This window comes from Struthio camelus, chromosome 2 (assembly GCF_040807025.1).
Source record: "Struthio camelus isolate bStrCam1 chromosome 2, bStrCam1.hap1, whole genome shotgun sequence".
Classification (NCBI taxonomy): Eukaryota; Metazoa; Chordata; class Aves; order Struthioniformes; family Struthionidae; genus Struthio; species Struthio camelus.
In genome coordinates, this window is record NC_090943.1 from 31,699,932 (window position 1) to 31,724,794 (window position 24,863).

At 38.2% G+C, this 24,863-nt stretch overlaps 1 protein-coding gene across 5 annotated transcripts in view; it reads right to left on the reverse strand.

The window, feature by feature from the left end:
- The window catches only part of THSD7A (thrombospondin type 1 domain containing 7A), a 287,638-nt gene that overhangs the window by 93,725 nt on the left and 169,050 nt on the right, over window positions 1-24,863 (reverse strand). For 4 of the 5 annotated variants that reach the window (XM_068934979.1, XM_068934982.1, XM_068934978.1 and 1 more), the window contains 5 exons: window positions 15,797-16,045; window positions 14,034-14,215; window positions 12,108-12,176; window positions 7,474-7,629; window positions 3,136-3,339 (listed from right to left, as the gene is read on the reverse strand). In XM_068934979.1, coding sequence (XP_068791080.1) covers window positions 3,136-3,339; window positions 7,474-7,629; window positions 12,108-12,176; window positions 14,034-14,215; window positions 15,797-16,045 — 860 coding nt within the window. The remainder of the gene's footprint in view (window positions 1-3,135; window positions 3,340-7,473; window positions 7,630-12,107; window positions 12,177-14,033; window positions 14,216-15,796; window positions 16,046-24,863) is intronic. The other variant, XM_068934981.1, reaches the window with a different exon arrangement.

Genomic DNA, 24,863 nt, shown 5'->3' on the forward strand with positions numbered 1-24,863 from the left:
TTATATAATAAAATACATCAAAGTTCATTACAGCCTCCGCAATGACAGCTTGGGATACTGACTGTCATATTTTGTCAGCCTGAATGAAAATTCCAATTACTGCAATCCACTGTGGAAAGAGAACGACAGTCATAGGCCCCTAGCAACAACACAGGAGAATAATCTATTGTTTGGTACTGTCTCAAAGGCTGTAATGATTCTTATCTTTGCAACAAATTGAACAGAGAAGCTCATTCCAGTTACATAAAATAACTTCACAAACACTGCTAACTGATTCTAATTGTAATACAGGAGACCTCAGGTTGAGGCACGCTGTCCCAACTAATTATGCTTCAAACATATATAATGATGCTATAATTAACAGAAAGAGAAGACACTCATCAGTGTGGGGTTTATCTTATGTTAAAGCATTTACAGTATAATGCTTATTCTGAAAATTAAGACATGAGTCTTCTCACTTCATAACACAGAAGCCTAAGGGAAAATACATTTTTGTTTTAATGTACTTAAGTCTCTTTGATCCAACTTTTCCTATGCAGACACGGATTTATGACTTGCTAATTAATTCACATGAACTCATAAAAAAAATCTTGACGAGAGCAAAGAGAGTAAGCAAAAATTAGTTCAGTCTAGGTAACATAGCAAACTTCAGTGATAATTAATCCTTATCCACATATTGCTTCCCTTCACAATCATTCCTACCTATGAAACTGCATGAAATTCATTCTACCTTTTAGATCAAAATTGTAGCAACATATCATTATCATTTGAAACACACAACCTTTAATTAACAGTCAATGCACTCTTCTCCAAGAAGTGCTCAAAGAACATGGACTAACACCAGATTCCATATGATGACTAATTTAAACCATGGTCTTGTGACAGTTGCACAGTTGCAAGACAAGCACTCGCCAAGCTTTATTTTAGGCCAGACTGCCTTGCTTGTGGGGACAGAGGCAAAACCCACCAGACTGCTCCACTTGACTTGGCAGACCAGAATTTGGACCCCTGCCACCAGAGTGTTTGGTGAAAAGGGATATATGTGGCAGGGTGGGAGGAAGATGAAGGACTAGATGGGAGCTGGTGTGTGCTGAGGGGAGCAATTGAGAGTTGACTACAGGATTTTCAGGGTGCTTGTTGTGGGAGGCAAACTAAGAAGATGCTTGAGCAGAGGTAGCTTGGAGAGAAGGAGAGAGCGAGCTGAGGTCAGTGGTTCCTTACGTTGTCTGCTGCCACTGTATCATGCTAATCTTTCTCAGGAAAAACCTAAGCAAGAGCAACTTGGTGAAGATCACAGTCTTTATGATCACTTTCCTAGGAGAAGAAAAATGTTAAAAGGAAGAGCAGGAGGTAATCCACTACTTTATTCTCCACTGCTTCAGTACTCTGTCACAAGATATCAACCATATTTCTTTGTGGGTGATTGGATCTTTGGAACAAAAAACACAATTGCAATTTGTTTTCTCTTTTCATTGATATTGTGTCCACAACTATTTAGATATAAAGACTGACAGGCACATGGTAGAAGGCCCTTGTTACTCCTTCTACGACAGATTGCTGGCATATGCATATTTATAGCAATGCATACTGCCAAACAACTGAAAAAGTTGTAGACAAGAATTAGTTAAAAGATTTATATTGGGAGGAAAAATTGAATGACAAGTCTTCCAAGTCAAATTTGGCCAAAGCAAAGCCCATGCCGTGAAGACAGGAAATACAGCAAGTCTGAAGTAGAACAAGAAAGAACTACTATATCCATTACAATAAATGGTTATGAGAAATTATGGTTTGGTTACAATAAATTATAGTTACAAAAAATTATAGTCAATATAAATGTCTATATTACTATGCAGTAACAAATTAGACATGTGAGCAAACACCACCCCACAAAATGATAGGTAAATTGAACTATCCAAAATCTAGTAAAGAAAAAAAGTACATTTTTTAAAATAGATTCTGTTTAGTATTAGACAAAAATAAAAATTATTTGGGAAATACTTTCACTTATGAGGAAAAGGCCATTTTTCATTTGACAATGCATTAAAAAAAAAACTCAAATAGTTTCATTATTATTGCCAAGAAAGGATTACACTGTGTGAATGGATATTTGCTGTGCAAGGGACATAAAGCGTAATACATTCAATATGGTCATTCCAGGCTAATCTCTCTGAGCTGTAAAAACTGTTACCAATTCTCTTAGGTATCTGCAGAAAAACAGAGCTTACACTAACTCTGAGGTTTTCAGTCTAAACCCCAAAACTCAATTTTCACCCAAATTCCTGAGCGTAACAGCTCAAGCTGTAAAGTCTCTAAAATCAAATCTTATTCTTTCTGAGCAATACAATTACAAAATATTTTGTGTTGCTGTTAAACACTCACCAGAGATGTCCCCTTATTTAACCTGCATGTGGAGCTGGAAGTCTCTTACCATAATTACAGTGCAGTCAACACAATTATTTTAATTTACGTGCTGCTCTGAGTAGACTATAATATTACCAACGAAGAAGGAATATGCTCCCAACATTAATTCATGAGTCTCGTGTAGATTAAGGTATTTTGTAAGCAGCTTTCAAAATCGGCTTCTATGACAATGTCATGCAAAAAGTCTTTTTTAAATTATTGTTTCATAAAAGATGACTGAATAATGGTGGTATTCTTCTTGACCTCCTGAAGTCTGGACTGTCAAACCAACTTCGTAACACACAGCAAACTACGCTTTTTAACAAATACATTATCATTTTTCTTCCAGCTATACTTAACTGCCACGCGCCTTACTTTACTCACACTTTATCTGTTTTTGGACTCAGTGGATCAGGTTTGTTAGTGGGATTACATCAGGGAATTCAGTCAAGCCATTGCAGGCATGAGTCTGACCTACTGAAAAAAAAAATAGCTGCTTTCTATTTACTCTTTTCAAAGTCTTTTCTGGATTCTTTGTAAACCTATGGTGTATGGGGCAAACAGAGAGTGTGATACTATAGCGGCTCGTGGGCCTGTCACAGCTAACATTTCTATGCCAGAAGGCTTTGTCTTAAGGACTGAGAAAGCTGAAAACAAAAAAAAAATTTATTTTGTCAGATTACACTTTAGTGTCCTCACTGTAGCCTATGAGGAAAGAGGAAAAAAGCATCTTACCATCACTGTTGACACAGACGACAGCAGGAACTTGAGTCCCGGGCCCGCACGGCTTCTCGTTGTCGGGAACGCACTCCTCTAAGCCCACGATTCTCCACTCGTAGCAGGAGGGCTCCTCGCACGGGATGGCTTCAAGCAGGTGAGGGCAGTTGCCGGTTCCTCCAGTAGGCTCATTCGTGATGCGCCGTTTTCTTAGTTTGAAACCTGAAACGTCCGTGAAAATATAAAGAGCTAGGCAATTCAGCTATAAAATGCAAAGTGAAATGATATTTAATCTATGTACACCTCAGTGAATGGTTCTGTTTCTCATGAGTCAAAAACACCACAAACACTCAAAGCAACACTGCCTTTTTATGTAGAACTCAATAACCAAGGGAGAAAGTTAAATTTTAAGTGAGGGCTTTAGAAGTATTGAGTTTATTCATTAAGCTGCGCCTTAAACTCCTATTTGTCCCAGTCACATATCCTCCATGGAAGATAGCACTCATTTTTGCGCTTCGCTCTCATAGGATCCATCTCATCTGACAAATCATTGACTTGGGTCAATTTCTGGGTTGCCATTTCTCAGATGTTACGTTAGGCTTTTTCTCCAGAATCTAGCAACATTGACGGATTATCCACGAAAATCAGCTTATAAACAAACAATTTACTTTTTCTCCAGAAAAGACAACACATAAAGAGAAAAGGATTATAAGCCCAAGAAGTCAATTTTCCCTTAATTAGCATCACAATTTTCCCTTGCAAGCATTTACAAATTCCTTCAGACTACCTAGGCTCATTTTTGGGCAGGAGAAACAGAAGGGCCTCTACGCAAGGTCACGTCTGTGAGCTTGATGCCAGTTTCTAAGAGCAATCCTCTCCCTCACTGAAATGCTGAAAAAGCCAGACTAAATCCATACACTAGTCAGAATACCCTGACCAAACTGAAAGGGTTCAGGAAGGCGTTCCTCATGTTACAGTTTTCCATGGTTTATGGCTGATAAACCTCATCAGCATATTTAACTTTGGTAAAGATTTGTTTTTTTCTCATTTCTCCACAGTCTCCTTTGTTTTATCTCTATATTCAGGCAGGCTAGTAATATGCAGGTGTTATTTCTAAAATACTACATATAACTGTTTAATTTTTACCAGGACCCAAATTAAACAGGAGAGAACTTTCATATAAATATATGTATGTGCAAATAATTCTCTGTTCAAAGATGTCCTTCATAATACAATAAATACTATTTAAAAAAATATATCTCCATCTTTCATTGTTCTCTTTAAATTGAACAGTTCAGCAAAATCAAATCTGAGTGGTTTAAGTGAGCCTGCCACAAAAGGTTGTCAGGAGCTGAAAAAAGGAAAGTTCAGAGTTCTTTGGAAATACTGTGGCTGCTGCAATAAAGACAAGTGATGCACAGTAAAGGACCACTATTGATATATGTACAGTAACTCCTTCCTAATAGTGAGGGTGCCTGTATAGCTTTTACATTACTCTTTCTGAAGAGCAGTCGACTGACTGTAAAATTGAAGTGTTGTGAAATTATAAAATAAAATATAAAAATTGTGGGAAGAAAACACTGGCAGTTGGGGGAAGAAAAGAATAAAACCTGAAAATCTGGAAGTGGTGAAGGCTGAAACAGAGACCAAACTGTTTTATCAAAATCAGAAAGAGAAAAATCAGATAGACAGAAAGTAATGGGCCAGGTACAAACACAAAGAATAAGGAGGCTGAACAGTGCATACATGCTCAGAGAAGAGAAAGGTAGGGCGCGATTTTTTTTTTGTACAAAAAAAGGGCATATGAGTGAAGGAGAGAAGAAAAGGGCATGAAAGAAGAATGAGAAAAGGCTGCCATTTGTGGCACTTCTTTTTGTTTCAGTACAGTATTCACAGCAAAAGAGATTTCAAAGTAGCACAGGCAACAAAGTGTTTTGTAAAGTCTCCTGGAAAAAAACAGAAAACGAGAAATTGTCAAACAGGAACTGCTGTATTCACACAGCTCAAAAGGTAAAACCTGAACTTCTCTCACCTTCCTCTCAAGCACTTTTTCCTTTTCCAAAATTCCTGTTAGCCTATGAAACCCCAGTTAGCGTGGGAAGAGGAGAAAGAAAGAAGAATATTTTTTCAGTCTTCTGGATGGAGTCATATACAACACTGCACCTTGCTGCTAAACCTGGAAAGTGAGATTAAGTGGAAGATCCAGGCACATCCTGTAAGAATTTGTTTGGGATACTTCCCTTATAACCTATTAATGTAGCATTCTCTCTGATACTAAGACCCGAAGAGTTGTAATCACATAGGAGCTTAACCAGAGAAAAACAAGAGAAAGAGAAAAGTCTGTTTTTTGTTATGTGTCCACTGAAAATACTGCATAGTTGGTGATGACTATATGATGACTATAAACCTAACTATATTAAATAAGGAATGAGTAGAATAAATTACAGCAAGACAGATAAACAGGAGTACTGAATGTCATTTTATAACAGAAAGAGATGTTACCTCTCACATTCTGCAACTTGCCTATTTCATGATTATTGAACATTTTAAGCAGGTAAACCTATCACGCTGGGTAGCATATTAAAAGCTCATGAAACCACAGCTGAAAAAAAGCAGTAAAAAGTAACTTATCTAGAACATTTTTTCCTTCATATTTCTGCTTTTGCATCTCACCCAGTCATCTCCATTTCATCCTTATCTGCACCAGAACCAACTAGGCAGCAGTACCGCAATTCACATTTGAATACAAAATGCATCTCAAATATTAGGGCACACCAAAAAGACAAATTCCTCCTGCGGCATCGCCTAACAGTGGAGTACAACCAGCAGCCTGACAGAGGCACAGTGCAGCTTCATATCTGCTCATGCAGCTGTATTTTCCATCTAAAGGAAACTAAAACGTGGATGAAGGAGGCATGACAGACATTCATACAATCAGATATGAACGGGGGCAGCGCCTATGTCCATTTAGCTAACTGGTCCTGCAGAGTACCACCACCAGCAAGTCTCAAGAATAAATGCTACAGTTACCATGCAGCTGAAACACCAAAAGCATGGAACAAAATGCAGCTTAGGCAATAAACTAAAGGCAAACGTAATAATCCCATGCAAAAAGTACTGTATTATGATATTTATATGCAGACTAATGCTTTTGAGTCGGTCAGGTATTTCCCCTTGTCAGTTGGATTTTATGATCAAAGGAACATCTTTGTCCAGGAGCTCCCCTGTGCCTACCTTTACCATGCTTCCCCTCCCTCAACTCTGCCCCAACACAGAAAATTTGGTGCATAAATTAGAACCATTAAAATTAAAGCAGAACTTTCCTTGCTTATGTCTGCAGGATTAAAAGACTCAGGTAACGTACACCCTAATACCTCTCCATTAGGCAGGTGTCCAAATTGATCTCAGAAACACAAATTAGCCCTGAAAACGTAGCCAATCTTTCAGTGATAGCAAGAGAAATAACAGGTTACCTGACCACCATCCTTAGAGAAGACTTGATCGAGGTTGGGTCACATTACTGTGGCAGCATCGTAAAGCTTCTAGTATTGCTGCACCAAGCGAAGTGTAGCTAGTAGTATACCAGGAAAAAAAGGCTAAAATAACATGGTAATTACAGCTGGTCCTTGAAGTGGACATATGTGGCTGCTCTTTCCTATGAGCGTTTTCAAGCAAGGAACCAAGTCTGGATTCTCAATTAATGTCAGAGAATCACATTGCAGCAAATGACTAAGCCAGTTTTTCTCATTTGTGGCCAGAAACCTAAAGACTTGTTACACGGGGTCCTTGTCACTTTATTCTCGCCTTTCCATTTTGATGTCAGATTGTTACAATCTGTTCTGCATAGGAATACACTGTAAAATACACGTGAAAACTGAAACTAGAGCATGTGTCATCAGTAAAAAAGTCTGGCTTATCAACAACAAGTGACTCCAGCTTTATGGTTTACTAGTGAATTCTTAAAACTCTCATTGAACTGTATGTCTTTGAGTAACGTGGACACTGTCCACCTCAGAGGCTGCTTCTGTTCTCCTTTTGAGACAAGGTCAGAACCATGATCTGAAGAAGCATGCAAACTATATCTCCTCTAGTTTGAAAGGAAGGTTTTAAAATTGGATTTGACCTATAATTGCCCAAATTGACCTTGACAGCTCAGTATTGGGTCGATGCTTTGCCAGTTTTGGTGAAGCAGTAATGAACAACATGGTACTGACCTGATGACTCTCACGATGCTCAGAGGCACTGGATACACTTTTCTTGGTACAAACATTAGTACGCTTGCATAGCCAGGGGTGCCTAGTGACTTAGGCATATTAAATAATCATCATTAAAAAGCGTCTCTGAATTTCTACCTACCCTTCTTGGCCTGTGGGTCATCACAGCTTTCATAGGTGCACGGTCCCCAGGCTGACCACGCTGAGGTCTCGCACTCTATGGGGCAGGGGATGTGGCACAGCTGGCTGGTGCTGGGCAGAGGTCCCGTGCACAGCTTACGGTCCACGGGCCGAGAAGCTGTGGAAACAAGGACAACACGTTTCTCAGGCTTGCACGATCCTCTGCTCTACGTCAGCACAACCATCCTTCACTCAGAAAAGCTGCTATCTCATCATTTTAATCTGATGAAGTGATGGGAGAACGCCTGTCTTGAAAAAATAAAACAGAAGTCAGTTAACTCTCTGCATGAACAGAGCCAAATCCGATTAGGTGGAATCAGGAAGACTGTAGATATTGCAGCACCCTTTAGGACCCAGTCCTTTCATTTAACGAATAGATTATGTTATTACAACGGTTGTTCACACTGCTCTCTGTGTAAATCAGTGTCCTGCTGTCTTACTATATCTTCACTGAAGAAACTGAACAAAAAGCTGTATAAATCCCCTTACTCCTGTATAATACTTTAAAAAATAGAAGTCTAGCTAATGAACATTTAAAAGGTTATTTTTAAGCTGCAAACTGAAATATGCTTAAAATGATGACAAAATTTTGTTTTTCTTTTACTCTAAGGACCTTCAGTATACACTCAATAAGATTTGTGCAAGAGCAGCTTTAGTTCAAAAAAAGTTGGTTTTACACACAGACCTATGCACAATATTTTAAAAATAAATTAAACCCTGTACAAGATAATTAATTTTTCATTAATGTATTATTACATGTCTAGAAAGCTTCTATGAAGACAGATTCTTCCGTTCTTTAAGTATCATGCAACAGACCAAAATCACCGTGCTTCTTCCATGTCAAAGCAGAAGGCGAATTTGCGCTTGAGTTTCCAGATTCCACAAATTACAGGGCAACCCTGTAAGACGCCAGATTAAGGCAAAGAGCTCCAAAGCAGAATGCGGCAAAATTTCATTACAAGCAAGATTTTAATCCTCTTTCATAACAATAGACTTTACAAGATATCAAACTAAGCAGCAAATAACTGAAAGAATACACAGAGAAGTTGGCTATGTTCTTCCTATTTGGTTGATTGAAAAAACACGCAGTTCCTAAACTTTAAGCACTATCATCCTACTCCATCACAACTTTTCCACAACAGATTTACCTCATTAATTTTGTGCCATCGTTAAAAATGATCTCTTGTGATGAAAGAGCTCACTGATTAAATACATTGTGAAGAAGGCTGCTACTCAAATGAAGTAAGGATGACAAAATATCCCTCTGAAAAAAACAGACCAATAACCACAGACACGATGTTAAAGTAAACATCAGGCTGTTATAAAGTATTGTGTCATTTGAATATGTGTGTGTTCCTTTCTATTCTGACTTTCTACGTAGATGGTCTTTTTAGTTATAGAAAAAGTACTCCATTCTAACTTATTAAGAGAACAGGGAATGAAAAATCCTCACTCTACACATACAAGTTTCAAATTTTCCTTCCTTTGGCAGTTTTACACTGTTTTGCTCAGTGTAATGAAGGCATGAAGATGGCAGATAATCATTAACCATTACTGCCTCCACATCACCTATCTCTTACCACAAAACAGCACAGGAAAAATTGTTCCAACGTTTGCACAATACTTTGTGGGAAGTAAACTTTATGAGAGAACACTGAATTTTACAAAAAGTTCGACATGCATGCCTAACGTGCACAATAATCAACATAATATGCTCATCTTGTACAGAACATGAACATAATTTGCCTCTAATTGAATTTGTATTGAAGAGTTTCTAATAAGAAAAGAAAAAATAGTAAGTAACTGATAACCGTAGTTTGTAACCTTTATTTAATCAGGAAATTGCCCAAGTTATACAACTGAAATTAGGGGTCAATTACACCTCTGAGATGCAGTCTTGCTTCAGGGAATGAGGAAAGCACTCTCACGGAACACCTTGCTTGATCTCAAATGTGCATTAGGATAAAGCACTTCTATTCTCACTAGCTCACAGAACAGCACCCAGAAAAATAACAAAGCCCTCTGTCAGGAAGATTTAAAAAGCAGATTTTTATATCACAGATGTTCTTATCTCAACCAGAATTTTTAAAGAGTTTACAAACAGAGGATACTACTGCACTACTGCACCAATCCATCTGCCTTCAAGCTACATTGCTTACTGTCCTGAAATTCCAAAATATCAGGAACTGTGATTGTGTTTGTTTTTAAAAGAAGCTGACTCAGATAAAAGAAAAGCTATTTCAACCTTTTTGGAGCTTTTTGTCCCATAAGAGTTCTAGGTGTTGTCAGCAAACATTGTTAAATAAACATTTCACAAAAACACCTTTTGAAAACATCTGCCATTTCCATCATTCATTTAGAGGGTAAGGGAAACAAGAAGTGCTTTGGGAACAGGTAAGTGGTATTAATATATCTGTCAAAATGCCAAAAAGTTTTTGAAATGCTGCTTTTGGCACATCAGTAGTGTACAAGGGGCTTGCTACCAGGTCTATTACGTATTGCTTTCAAAAAAAAAAAAAAAAAAGAATACAATATTAGTAGAGAAAAGTTATTTTCCAAGTTACATAAACATGTTTTCATAATTGAAGACTCAGGGTTTACTTCACCCTGGATTATTCAGAATTCTTTTTCGAAATGACAGTAAAATGAGAAAACTTATCTTTCCCTGGATATTGTAGGAACACCTCATTCCGATTACTTTAAATGTTTTTCTTCCAGCTTCACAGAAGTTTTAACAAACTCAATTTTTGTTGCTCATTTTCTAGCAAAGATGCTTTGAGACATGATGTTGGATGCAGAAATTTATAGTTTAAATCCTCGTCTTATCTCTGTCTTTTCGTATTCTCTTGTGGTGGCAATAAGGATTGTGTTTTATTCCTTGGCAGCGATGCCGAATGCTGATTAGACTGGGTGGCATTTGACCAAATTTTGGTCAAAAATGGAAAGAAAACTGAATGCCTTTCAGTCAATTCTTTCTCCTTTAGTCCATCTAAAAAGTTACATTCAGTTTTGAACGAATTTCAGGTTTGAGGTACTTGCTTAAAAACCAACATGAGATTCAGTCACCCTGTCCTCCAACCATCCAACCAAATTTTAGCTGATTATATTTTATCCCCTTATAGAACATCTCCTCCTCTTCAAACTGGGATAAATTTAAAAAAAACAAAAACAAAAACCAAACAAAAAACCCCAACAAGCTAAGATTTGTTCCTTTGAAACTACCAGTGGATGGCTGGAAAAGAGTGAACAATAATCTCCAGAACGCAGTCATAGATCAGCAGAGCTTTTTCTAGGCTCTCCAGCGCTTGAACAGGTCCCTAACTAATGTCATAAAACATAGTTCAAAAAAGTAAAAAAAAAAAAAAAAAAAAGAAGATAAAACAAAAGAAGTATATTCATAACTCAATGACTACGTTTTAAAAATAGCTGAAAAAGACAAAACTCAGTTCTGTTCTTAAGCATTTGCTGTACTTATTGAGGCCTCAACCTCCCCGTTCTCCTTCAGGAACCACCAACAGATCAGTGCCCAGTAATGACCAAGCTGGCACAAAGAGACCATTTGTTTGTGCCTGAACCAGCAAAAGCGGAGTCAGCTTCCTTTTCCTCTTTCTGGCCATGACTTGCACCAGTTTCACAGCAACCAACGGAGCGATACTTCTCTGACTAAACTGTCCTCCTTCCAAAAAAACAGAGAAGCCTAAGCCCAAAACGCACTGTGATCAACAACGGAAGCGTACACATTCTTCTCCCGTTTTCTATAACTATTCGTGGTGTTATGAAAACATAGGTAATTCAGGACCTGGCCCTCCGAGCAACCAGCTAACTCTATGCATGTAAGCAGGTCCTTTGTGTTTAGTGGGATAATGAGTGTGTTTGCAGATGTGGAATAAATGTATGCATCTAAAGAAACTCTCCTCCCACGCTCATTCTGCACAAAGAGTTTTAAAGGTACTTTGAAAAAGACTATACACTCTACCACAAAGGTTTACTGTGAGAGAAAATTCAGGACTGAACTAGTTAAATAGATAGGTGAAAAGAGTTTGTACTATTTACTTTAATCAGGGTCAAGTAAAGGGCAGAATAACAGAGGCATCCAGCAATCTGGATTTTCAGCTATCTAATTACTATATCCAACACTCCCTCTTCTTCCTCAAGTCTAAATGTATAAATTCTGATATGAAGGATTATACAAAGCCAAATGCTGTTAGGAATTCAGGCACAAGTAAGTATCTGAAGTTCAAATTCCTACTGGGGCCATAACTCAATTTTTCAAATCTGCAAAAAGGGCTGGACTCGAAGCTTAGAATCGAGACAAAACTAGTCACTTGCTAAAACTGATTAAAGAGTGACGAAAAGGAGCTGCTCTTAGGTCGCAGGTGGTTCACGCCCTCCATCAGTTTATGTTCAGGCCTTTCACTTTTCAAATTGATCTTTTGTTTCTTCCAGAATTTTTAACTCTATGAGAACACACAATTTCAGTAAGCTGTTTTAGAGCTGTTACTACACACACAGCCAGCATGGTTCCCCCAAAAGGGACATTGCCTCCTTTGCACACTTTTGAACGAAAGGCCAGGTCAACGGCCTTAATTTACCTACCTGTTATTTCAAAAGTGATCGATAGCAGTGGTGCAGCACTAGCCTTCGACTTGCTCTGTGACTGACTTTCTGAAATAACAGGGAAACGCCACCATGAGTATATGAGAATTGAGGTCTTCAAAGCAGCCTTCCTGCGACAACACTATTAGGAACGGCAAGCTACACTGGAACGAAGGCGTTTCCCACTGCTGGAACAGTAGATGTCCCTCCCCTTTTGTCCCATCTGCAATCACGCCCCGTCTTATGTATCATATCATTTTTAAAGGCACGGATTTAATTGCTTCTGCAAGGACGCAGACGCATTGTATCACTTTTCCCCTGCTCTGAATCTGAAGTGGGGGAAAAAGAGAGAGAGAGAGGGAGAAAAGAAGGGTGAAGAAGCGGCACTCTTTAAATCTGTCCCTAACATGGAAACATCCCTAGAGGTTTTTAAACTAAAATCCACTTCACCCCTAGTTTGAGCTCTTGAAAAAATTGTTCTCATGTTTATGCATCCAAAGACTAGTTACATTTTAATCAGCTTTCCGGGGCCTACAGAGATTACCTCCTGACGGGCTCTGCATATTCCTGTCACATTCTGATAAGGACAGATTTCACACCAGCCTAAGCCAGCAAGACTTCACAGGCTACCCAAATCCTAATCATTATTCTGAACAGTAAGCTGTCCCTGATTTTATTGTTACCTCTCTTTTAGCCGAGAATTCTTACTCCTTTACTCTAAGGCAGGGGCATCTAAACTTTGTTCCACAGCAGTGGCTTGCTAAGAGCCCCTGGGCTGAAGCTGATTTGCAATAAATGAAATGGCTTGATAACTTCTTCTGTAATAAATACAGATGTGGGGCCCATCGAGCGTACCAGTCACACCCTACTGATCCAAGCAGTCGTGCTGAAATGCATTTTGGCATCGACATTCTCCATAAACTCTACCTCTACACTAAACTTCAAGAGTACATTAACCCACAACAGAAATCTCATTAGATTGCAGTTGGGTCAACTCTGTTCTAAATGTTTGATTACACATGAATGATTTAAGGATGTCTCTTTTCCTGGTGTATGAAGCTATATATATATTTTTAATAATCATGAGTATTTGTATAATTCAGCTATAGAAGACAATATATAAAATTTAAGTTAATCAGGTAAATGCAATTAGTTTAATTCACTGTCCTTTCTAAATTATAGTACTGCATTATTCTGCAGTAGTAAAAGTCATACAAAATATTCAAGTTTTGTTCTTTAATAATTACATTTCCAAACAAACTGAAGAACTTTTCACATAAACTATTCTCTCTTTTCTTAAGTAGCCGTACAGCCTGCATACGCACTGTAATTTCAAGCAAGTTCTTCAGGAATAAACTTTTCCATCTTTCAGTTTGGGAAATAAACCCATGAAATTGTGTTGACTTAAAGGCCTCAAAATGACTTAAGATAATACTTGACCAAATAAAGAAAAAAAATCAGTTCCCTGAGGATGAAAAAATATGTATTTTTCATATAGTTCTACACTGAGTTTACATGCCAGCGTTTGCATATTCTGCCTGCACGTCAAACCTCAAAAGTACATCGGCCAGCTCAAGGACACGCAGGATATTCAAAGCAGATTAAGATTTAGAATTTAGGATTCCTAACCCATGTTCCCATGATCTTTTTTTTACTGACAGACATCCTACATGTAAGACAACATTTTGCTGTAAGTATTAAGAAAAAGTAATTCATAGCTAGGAACCAACATTTGCAGAATAAATAATGAAATCTCTGCTCCTGCAATTAAATATTTTCATTTCAACTAGCTTTTTTTTAAGCATAGATGACAGTAACTCGTAATGAAACAAGGCACTTGTGACAAGACATAGGATGTCAAGGAGCTCTGGAATGCTGAAGTGCTCTGATTTCATACTAATTCACTTGCAAGTGAATCAAATTTACCTTCTTTTTCCTTGAGGGTATTTAAATAGGAGAGGAGATTGTCATTAGCTTGCACGCAGTACATTTCCCGGGTTTGAATGCCACCTCCGCACAGCGCTGTCTGATTTCCTCGCCTTTTGTCCTGCTGGCTAAGCAAAGGATCAACACGGCAGTCTGTCCATTCTGTGGTTCTCCAACCATACCTGCATCAAATTTGGTGAATAAGGTCTTTAAAGAACGTGAAGCCATGTTACCCAGCACTAAGTTATGCAAGTCAAAATACCTTAACTTTTTCATCTTTTTTCTAAAAGGACGGAGCCCCACAATTTCTCGTGCATAAAGATGCACTAAGTTTGATATTCCATGCAAGTGGAAACATTGTCTCTGTTACTTCACTTTCGAATCATTACTTTTTAGGCAGATCTTTCCTGTCCAATTCCTGAAACATACTGTACATATAAATATTCCATTGGAGTGAAGAAAATCTTCATATACAGAGAAACACAGGTCTATGTTTAGATAAGCTAACTTTCAAGACTGTGACTCTCAGCATTTGTTTCGAGCTAGACAGTTAATATGAAATAAAATAAAAATATCAAACAAATGTGCACACTGAGAAACATAAGAGCTAGAAGAGGAGATGGGGGAAAGAAAAAAAAAAAAGCAACCCAACTCCCAAAACTTCTAGTTCATCCTTGATAAGACACACAGAAGTTTCCCCTGAATATCAAGGTAAAACTATAATTGTATTTTTTTTTTTTTCAGAAAACATTTCATTAAGTTCCTTTTTCACTGTCAAGATGAAGATGGCTTCTCTGCAGTGCTGAGGCCTCCCTGCTGGGTACTGATGAATAATGAGAAGCTGTGAGCTTACTAATCAGTGAATGCACAAGAAAGGAGATCTGTGACTCCAAGTTTAAACCCCAATCAGGATTACAAACTGCAAGAAATGCCACAGAATTCTCTACCCAAAAAGTACGTAGGGCTAAATCAAGTGAACTGCTTCCCAACGTGGCTGGAGATGGGGAAAGATGACATTTCAGCTCTTAAATGAAAATTATGCATCACAGTTAGGCATACAGATGCAAAATGGCTTAACATCAAATGACATTTCCCCAGACCCTCTTTTCAGTCTGATAAAGAAAAAGCACAGTTGGGACTCTAATATTAATCTCAATTAGTTGATAAGGATTAGATCAATCTCTTGCATATAGAGTGCTTGCTGTCATTTCTCCTAAACTTTAAACAGGGTTAATTTATTTACTGCTGCTTTTAGCCTCTCCCACTTTTCGTCGGGGGTCCAGTCCTGCCTTAATTGAAGTCTCACTAAAAAAAGTCTGGCTGCTAAACAGATTTTTATCCACTCTTTCTCATGGTCCACATTTTGTCTGCAAATAGAGTATTTCAGAAAACAATGATTCTATAAGAAATGTTATGCAGGATAAAGATCACCGATAAATAAATAAAATTGATTTATTATGGCCCTTGCGTGCGTCCATGTTCATACAAACATGTTTTCCTGTAAAAATTTAACACTAACAAAGATATATGCATTTGTTACTTTTCCCACATTTAGAGCAGAAGTGATTTCACAATAATAGCAGTTATTTCCAGATTTAAGCCTTTGAAGAACAGCACTGAATATGCAAAAGACATAAAAAAACAAATCTATTATTTCTAAGCAGCTTTAATAATGATTTGGGTGATATTAAGATCCCAGCCCTCGCACGCCTAATTTAAACTATTCATTTTAGCATCAGGAGAACTGAAAGGAGCCAACTTACATAATACACGGTGCCACACCATCTCCTTGAGAAACGCATTGTTCCGTTTCTTCTAATTCTGGGCATTCACTTTCACTGCCAATAGGAAGCTGTTTAATGGTCCGTGTCCTTGTACGATTCCCTTTAGGGGTTGTCATGTCAAAACAAGTTTTGGAGCACGGGGTCCATTCAGACCATTCGGACACCTGACACTCCTTAGTGATCACGCAGGACTGGAAAGTAATTGGCAACTTGTCTTGTTTGCAAAAGCTGTAAGAGAGCATTAAAATTTTCAGCACGTGCTCACAGATGGTCATGAACTCCTACAGAAAAATGCTGTCCGTTGCACCAGGCATATCAGTAAATATTTGTAACGCTGCTAAGTTCCAATCCACAAGTATTTGATCTCAGAAACTGAGACAAAAGTACTTTTGATTAAACTGACTCAAAACAGATACATAAGATTTGCTATAGTTATATATAATCAACATAGCCATATCTGTGATTAAATTAAAATATAGATCTTCACTGACATGTAGAAGTACAAAAGAAGAAATAAATTAATTTTTACCATTAATTTTTATTTTTAGATCTGCTCTATTACTTCTGCTTGGAACAAAAAAGAAGTGAAGGATCAATAACAGAGATGGTCACAAAATGTTTCTGAAGAGAATCAAGTGGTCAGTGTCATCTTCTCCTTATTTCCAGACTATAAATTGTTTGAAAATGCAGTGTCAAATATATTGAATGCTTGGTCGCTAATAATTGACCTTGTTACAGCTGGTATATTGCCATAATAATACCTCATGGTCTAAAAGGTCATTAGCTCAAGGGGATGATCTCTCTATTAAAATAGAGCCTTCCCTGCTATAGTGAAACCATAGCCTTAATTCCCTGCTCTTCCTGGAGGCCGTCGTTCCATTTCCTCTCTCCATCTGATTGCTTCCCTCACATATTATACAGATTGTCAGTAAGATTTTTCTTTCTAAATGTCTCTGTCTTTTTGAATGTTATGCTCTAGCTAGAAATTACCTCATTGCTACTTTACAGCTTGATTCACAATAGGAAAAAGAGCTGTAGAGAAGCTAAAATACAATTAAGCTGATCATAAGTTTAACTCTTTAATTATAATTACAAATAGACCCATTTGTCATGTTTGTTTCGGTACAAACTTCTGGCTTGTGAAGTAGATAAACAGTCAGGAAAAAGATTTATCTGCACTGCAGATGGCACAATGGAATATTCTGTTCTGTAAACAAAACAACAAAGACTTAGTCGTCTTTTTTTTTAAGGAATAGACAATAATAGAGAATAATGGATATTTATGACAATTTGGTTGCTCCGAAAAACTGTGGGGGCCCAATATATCCAATACTGTATTGAACTGCTATTTACCACATTTTGTAATATTAAAATTAGGGACACTTGATGAAATTAGTAGGCAATCAGTTTAAAAAAGATAAATGAAAGTACTTCCAAAAAGCGGTGGCACCAATTTGTACATAACAGGTCCATATACAGATACTAAAATGACTAGGCAGGGATATACTCCCCAATATCCATACTACATTAACTTTGGATGCTGGAGGGAGACAAGGGGAATGGACTGCAAAAAGCAGCCAGGCTCACGTGCATCTGCCATTATCACTGCTGGTACCCAGGAGAGAAACTTTACTGCATGGGAAAACAAGAGGCAAAGTGAGTTATCTATTCTCTTTCTTGTATGCTTATTAACACCATGCTCCCCTTGCAGTATTATGGAATTACTCACAAGTAACTGATATTGTTGTAAGTCACCAGCAAACAATCTCTTTAACAACTATTACTTTTCTGAGATGGCAGAGGCAGTTACAATTAGCAAAAGAAGTGTCACACAAGCAAATTAGCTACTGTTTCTTCCTGAACACTTGGTTTTCTTTGAACAAATTAGAGAAACTGAGGGAGTTAATTGCAAATAGCCATTATCACATTTTCTTTCATCTTGCAATCAGCAGGAGAAGACATACTTGATTGCAAGACCTGTAACTCTTAGTACTGGATGAAGCAGGAACTAAAGAAACATCACCTTTAAACTTTCAGTAACATAAATTTATCTAAACAAAAGAGTAAAAATCTTTAGTTAAATAAATGATTGTGGAAGTGCTTCAGTCTCTTTGGAGTTAAAGATCTTTCCAGGTTAGACTACCAACCTTTCTGCCCATTACCACCTTTCCCTGTCCCAGGTGCACGCATTTCAGTTACCTGAAACTGAATTAATCTGCACAAAATTTTATGTTGCATCTCTATACATCTTCCATTTCACAAGAGATTTGGGAACAATAAATTTGATGTTCCAGAAGTCCCTTGTCATTTTTCAAGCATTTTTTTCTATTTCTTATTTGATTCTTGACACCTTCAAAAGATTTACAAAGGATTTTCAATCTTTTTCTTACCAAGAGAAGTAGATCCTTCTCATAACCTTTCACTGTAGATAACTGTGAAGACATGAAGACAGCTATATATATACCCAGACATTCATAATTAAACTATTATTAATACTACTTTATAGAAAAATGCTAATTCTGAAATGTGCCATTTTTAAAGTTCAGCACACGTGATACCTTAGCTGACTAGTTTGATCACACTTCCTTTAAATATTTGATCTGAGCAACTGCATAGATTGATTCGTAAGTGAAAGCTGGGAATTTCCCTTTGTCACACAAAATAGTTGGGTGGTTTCAGTACCTAAAGTTCCATATTTGATATCCACCAATAACTCACAGTGAAACTTCATTCCATGTGGAGTACTCTGCACTTTCCAAGGATTCATGACTCAGATTTAATTACTCGAAGTTGGATGAATCTTCTGACAGGAGTAAAAGCAAATGGACAGGTAACAGATCAGAAGCTAAAAATCTATGGATCTTATATATAAATCTAAAAATCTAAGGATCTTATATAACAAAGTGGGTAAAGCATGAGAGCTGATGACTCTCAAGACAGAACTCATAGAATTCCTATGTATTACCCAGTGATTTCCGAAAAAAGAAATATCCAGGTAAACAGCTGAGATCATTTAAAGGAAGGAGGGCTTCCACACCTCCCTTCCACCCCCAGAATAAAGCTTTCATATACGTTATAATTTTCTTTGTACAAATACAGAAAACCTCTAAGTTCTGAATTGAAATCACAAATGTTTTAGACAGTTAATAGAAATTATAATTCTATATTCCTGATACCATCCAAATCACTACAAGTTCTGCATCAAACACCTCCATCCTCTGTGTATTTCCAGCCACCTTAAAGCACACATAAGTAAAGACAGCTGTGCAGATAGGGCAGGGAGTGCCAAATGTTTAGCCCAATCACCATGCTAATTCTGGCCAGATAACTGCTTGGGGGAGCAAAGAAATGTACGTGAGTTGAGTTAAGATGCTCTGATAGTCAAGAGGGCAGACTCGTTACAAGAAGAGGTGGTATAAGGGAAAAAGTCTACAGCAACTTACTCTCAATCCAGCAAAATCAGTCAAAGGACAGTCTCCTCAGCATCTGTCTTTCAACAGGAGAGACAGCATTATATAATCTGAGGTAATGCTGTGGATCGAGGAAGTGCCATTTAAGACAAAACACAAGTATAGTGGGGGATTGAAGTTTATGGTATATAAACAGGTAGATGATACAGTGGAAAGAGAAGGCAATCCTAAGCAAAATGTCACAGAGGCTGAATGAGTCCTGTTGCTAGTAAGCCAGCATCAAAACTACTCCTGATCTCAAAAACTTGGATTTAGATAAATGAACTAAAGGAAAAAGGCAGTGCTAGTTCACAGAGTAAAATACAGAACATAATTGCTGCTCAACCTCTCTGGGAGATGTGTGGTCAGGAATTTGTGTTCACTCACGTTCTGTAGCCTTACTTCTGCTCTTACAGCAATAAATAAAAAATACATCTTGCTTTGGGTAGTAAATCCTCCCTACGGATGGCAAAGTAATTTAAAAGATAATTAAGGCTATGGGCACACAAATAGAGACTGAAACTTGAGGCATAAGCCTGGAGCAAATTGCATCATGGTAACTGTGTACTAATGAGCAAGCTGTGTAGTTGAAATCAGTCTCTTTACTGGGAGGTAAGCTTTTAGATGTGTAAAATTAGATTAGTCAGGAGGTAGAACAATGCTTTTTGAGGACAAATTTCTGTTAGAGAGTAAATACTGTGTTTACAAATTTTAAAAATCAGGATAACTTGATTTCATATGCCAATGACCTGTTCAATTGTCTGTAAGCTTAGTCTCACAACTACTTGAAGCTATTCAGAAAAGTCATGGTACGGACAATTGGTATGCCCTCTTCTATAAGCCCAACCAAGAACATTTTGTTGTTTGGGGGGGGAGGAGGGTGTTTTTACTTTTTTCAGTAGGTAAAGCTGGACATACGATCTCTCAAGTTTAGCCAGTATGACTAGGAAAAAAAAAAATGTTTCAATCAGGGCAGTAAGACTCATTTTACTCCAAGAGCTATATATCCTACTTGTACAACTAAGAGATTGTCTACTTTTGCTGGACTGATCAGCAGAAAGAGTTAATGAGAAAAGATAAATAACAGCATGAGAATGGCTGAATGGTTCTAAGCAGTAATCCATGCAAAATGATATCTGACTTGGCAGTAGCCAATAAAAGGGCAAAAATGGAAAGAGGGCAAGCCATACTTTTGCAACACACCCTTCCCTTTGCAGCAAAATGCGGTTTTAAGACTTCCTGAACAGGAAGCTGTATCTTTGCAATTAAGAGCCCTTTATAGATTCTTCTTCCATGAATTTATCTAATTGCTATCTGAACCTAGATGAACTTACGGCTTCCCCAACATCTTGGGAACAATAAGTTTTGTAACTTTATTACTTACTATTAATTGTGGATAATTATTTTTTGCTCTGAAGTCGCTCTGTTTATTTCATTTTCTAGCTTTAGGCCTTGCATAACTATACTTGTGTTCACTTTTTCCATAACATTTGTAAGTTTTAACGCTTCTGCAATCTCCCTCTTTGATCATCTCTTTGATAGGCCTAAGAGTTCTCTTTCAGCTAGTCCCATTTTATAAGAGCATAGTTATATGCTGATGATACAAAACTGGGGGGAGTGGCTGACACACCAGAAGACTGTGCTGCCATTCAGAGGGACCTGGACAGGCTGGAGAGGTGGGCGGAGAGGAACCTCATGAAGTTCAACAAAGGCAAGTGCAGGGTCCTGCACCTGGGGAGGAAAAACCCCATGCACCAGGACAGGCTGGGGGTTGACCTGCTGGAAAGTACCTCTGCAGAGAAGGACCTGGGAGTGCTGGTGGACAACAAGTTAACCATGAGCCAGCAGTGTGCCCTTGTGGCCAGGAGGGCCAATGATATCCTGGGGTGCATTAGGCAGAGGGTTGCCAGCAGGTGGAGGGAAGTGATCCTCCCCCTCTACCCAGCCCTGGTGAGGCCTCACCTGGAGCACTGTGTCCAATTCTGGGCTCCCCAGTACAAGAGAGACATGGCACTCCTGGAGAGAGTCCAGTGGAGGGCTACAAAGATGCTGAGGGGACTGGAGCATCTCTCCTGTGAAGAAAGGCTGAGACAGCTGGGCCTGTTCAGCCTGGAGAAGAGAAGACTGAGAGGGGATCTCATCAATGTGTACAAGTATCTGAAGGGAGGGTGTCAAGAGGATGGGGCCAGTCTTCTCCGTGGTGCCCAGCAACAGGACAAGAGGCAACAGGTACAAACTGAAACACAGGAAGTTCCATCTGAACATGCGGAAAAATTTCTCTGCTGTGAGGGTGACTGAGCACTGGACGCGATCCTGGGCAACGTGCTCGAGACGAGCCTGCTTGAGCAGAGGGGTTGGACTAGATGATCTCCAGAGGTCCCTTCCAACCTCAACCATTCTGTGATTCTGTGATATTCTGCAACTACAGGTTGTAACCCAGTCTTCATACTTCACGTGCAACTTTGGTACATAAATGAGAAAAGATGGCCTGGATTTGAGGATGGTCCAATTTCCCAAAGTGTCTGCAGATTAGTATATTTGGCCAGTGTTCCAAATTAATGGAAATATGGGTCCACGCATCCAATATTTTCAAGAGAAATCATTTTGATGATCAACCTTATAATTTGGTGCTTTTCTCATTACAGCTACTCTTCACGCTCAAATGCAACAGGATTTGCAATTTCAATGTAAGATTCTATAGTGGAGAAAAAGTCATTTACAATACTCAGTTCATTCATCAGTGTTCATATTTAACAAGAATTGCAATTTAATGTTTTTACTTATAATGTAATATACCCCAACAGACAAGATCAATGTAAGCCAAATAATATCTTCAATAATTTTTCCACTATTTTGTCTTATTTTCTCTATTCCTTCATCATTATCAATATTCAGCTTTGGGTTTTTTTTTTAAATGATATTTTGTCAGCTATTATTCCTTATTTTCACTCACTGTAAACATTTTCCTGTAATTTTGATTATATATATTCTTCTTCCTGGCTGATTTCCCATTTGATTATATACAAAGTTTTCCATTGTTCTGAAATGAATAACATGGCTACAGTTCAGGAGGGAGACTGATGCCAACATAAGGTTTTGGCACTCTTGAGCAACAAAAGTCATGAGTTATATCTGGCTTGAGAAAGGACTCAGGTAGAATTTTACATGTGTATTTAAAACTGATCTTTAAAGCTTGGATTAGCGCTAGATGTGATGGTGGCTTATGTCCACCAGCTCTTTGCTCCTGTGGCTCTTAAGTGCCCTGCAGGTGCACCCGTGGGTCTATCCCACACCACTGCGTGACCTAACCTCAGCCCACAGCTGGAACATAGATGCTCCTGTATCTAACTACCTTAAGGAGGGCTTAGTGCAGCAGGCATCGTCAAAACACATCTAACACCTACATCATCAGACCAAAAAACAGCACAGGAAGTAGCGCTGTTCTTCCTCCCCTTGCCTCTGTAATGTTATGAAATATCCCAGGGTTTAGCTATCACAAATTCTTTAGTGATCAGTAAGAGGAATGATCCCTCCTCCGCCTGCTGAAAAGTCCATTGCCAGAATTTCTGGGAAAGGACTTCTCTCATTACTTTTGAACACAACTGCTTCATGTTTAGCAAAGAATACAAGCTCTGCTTGTATTCCAAAACAAATAAAACCCCAACAACATAATTATTACGATAACCTGTTTATATAATATATACTCGAGATGGAATGAATGAAATAACTGGAGAGAAGTGGAGAAGGCTTAATCAAAACCAAGAATAACTGACTGGACGAAACCTATACTGAGTATTATATGAGGTAGTTCAGCAATTTAGCAAGAAAAAGGGAGCTGCTTCCGAAGGCTTTAGATCAAAGTACAATCAACATGCTAATGACAAATTCAGACTCCTTTAATACTTTTTAAAGTCGCTTCATCTAAATACTAAGGAACAAAAGCAAAGATTATTTGGCAGACAAAAAAAAAAAAAAGGCAGACACTCTCAGAGCAGAATAATTTAACCATCCACAGAGGACATAGTCCCAGCCCTGTGTGGCCCACAAAGCATCAGCAATCTCTTACAATCAGTTGTATCAAAAGGAACCATAAGAGTCTTTCTTGAATTCTGGCTGATCTCATGAAATGCTGTATCATTAAACACCATTAGCAAAATAGTTTTCAATCTTTTCCACCAGCCACAAGATGAAAACTATTGACATACAAGCTCCTTCGACCAAACAACTTGTCTGCAGAAAAAAAGACTTGGAGCTGTGAAAAATCGCTCAGAGAACACCAGAGCTAGATGTTAGTTTAGCACCTGAAAACCAAAACACACACACACACACACACAAGGAGGTAGACTTATAGAGGTTGCTTTTTTGATTGAAGGGCAAACCAAAGCTAGAGGAAGCTTTTGGCAAAGATTCAGAAGTGCATTTGTGGGGGGGGGGGGGGGGGAAGCACTTAAGTTTGTAAAATAGGTCCTTGAAAGACACCCTAAACCATGAAAAAAGATGCATCCAAATCCCAATGAATGCTTAAAATAGTAAAGCAACTGATACAAGAATATCTTACTTTTCCCAGGTTTCCTAAAAGCACGATAGACTACTTAAAGAAATGAGAGAGCCTTAGATATACTTCCCAAGACCACATCTACTTCTTGTAACTGTCACCTCATGGTGAAGGGGTCAAAAATTATCACATTGCACATTAGTGTCATGTCCTGGAAAAGTGCATGCCTGCACCACTGGGAAATCTGGCTACAGCCTCCCAGCCTGATTCGCAAGCCTAGCAAGGGAGCTACCCCACAGGAACAGACAGTCTGGTCTAAAGGTCAAATCAACCTTTGAAAGAGGGGTAATCACCTGTGCAGTTTTCTAAGACAGCCTTGAATGATCACTCTACTGGCCTGGATTTCACCAGGAGCTATAAGGAAAACCAGCAATGTTCATATGGAATTCAGTGAGTCCTTTGTGTTATTTAGGATCAAATTCAAATCATAATATTGATGGTTAAGGGTCTCCTCATCATTCTCTGACTACTATGGAACCAGAGGTCCCTTCCAACCTCAATCATTCAGTGATTCTGTGTGATTCTGTGAACCTTAAGAGACACTCCGTATAAGAAATGGGGATTTAGGAGTTAACTTACAGAGCCAAGAAACAAGCACAAAGTCCCAATGTGTTACAACAAGCTATTACATTTTCTATGCAGCATTCTCTTCACAATATTTGTAAAGTCTTTTGGATCCATTAACCTTTAAGACAACCCAATAAAATGAATTCTATACCATTCCTGGGGTAAAGGTACAGTTGAATTTTGAAGCAAATTGAAGGGATAAAATGTTCAGTATAAAGAAAATCTAGTTTCGTTTCTCATAAATAGAATTAAACAAATGGAAAAAAAGTAGTTTTGTTTAATTAGCAGGTGTTAGACAGCAAGAATAGTAGAAAGCTGATTTAAATCCAGAGTCTAAATCATCCCAAGAGAGCTACAATTTTCTGTGAAGATGTAAAATGCAGTATGTAAAGTCTAATCATCCTTGAGAGTTTCAGTTTATGGCTGGTACACATTTGTTCCTTTAAAGAAGTTAGTGAAAGCGTGCCTGTATTTT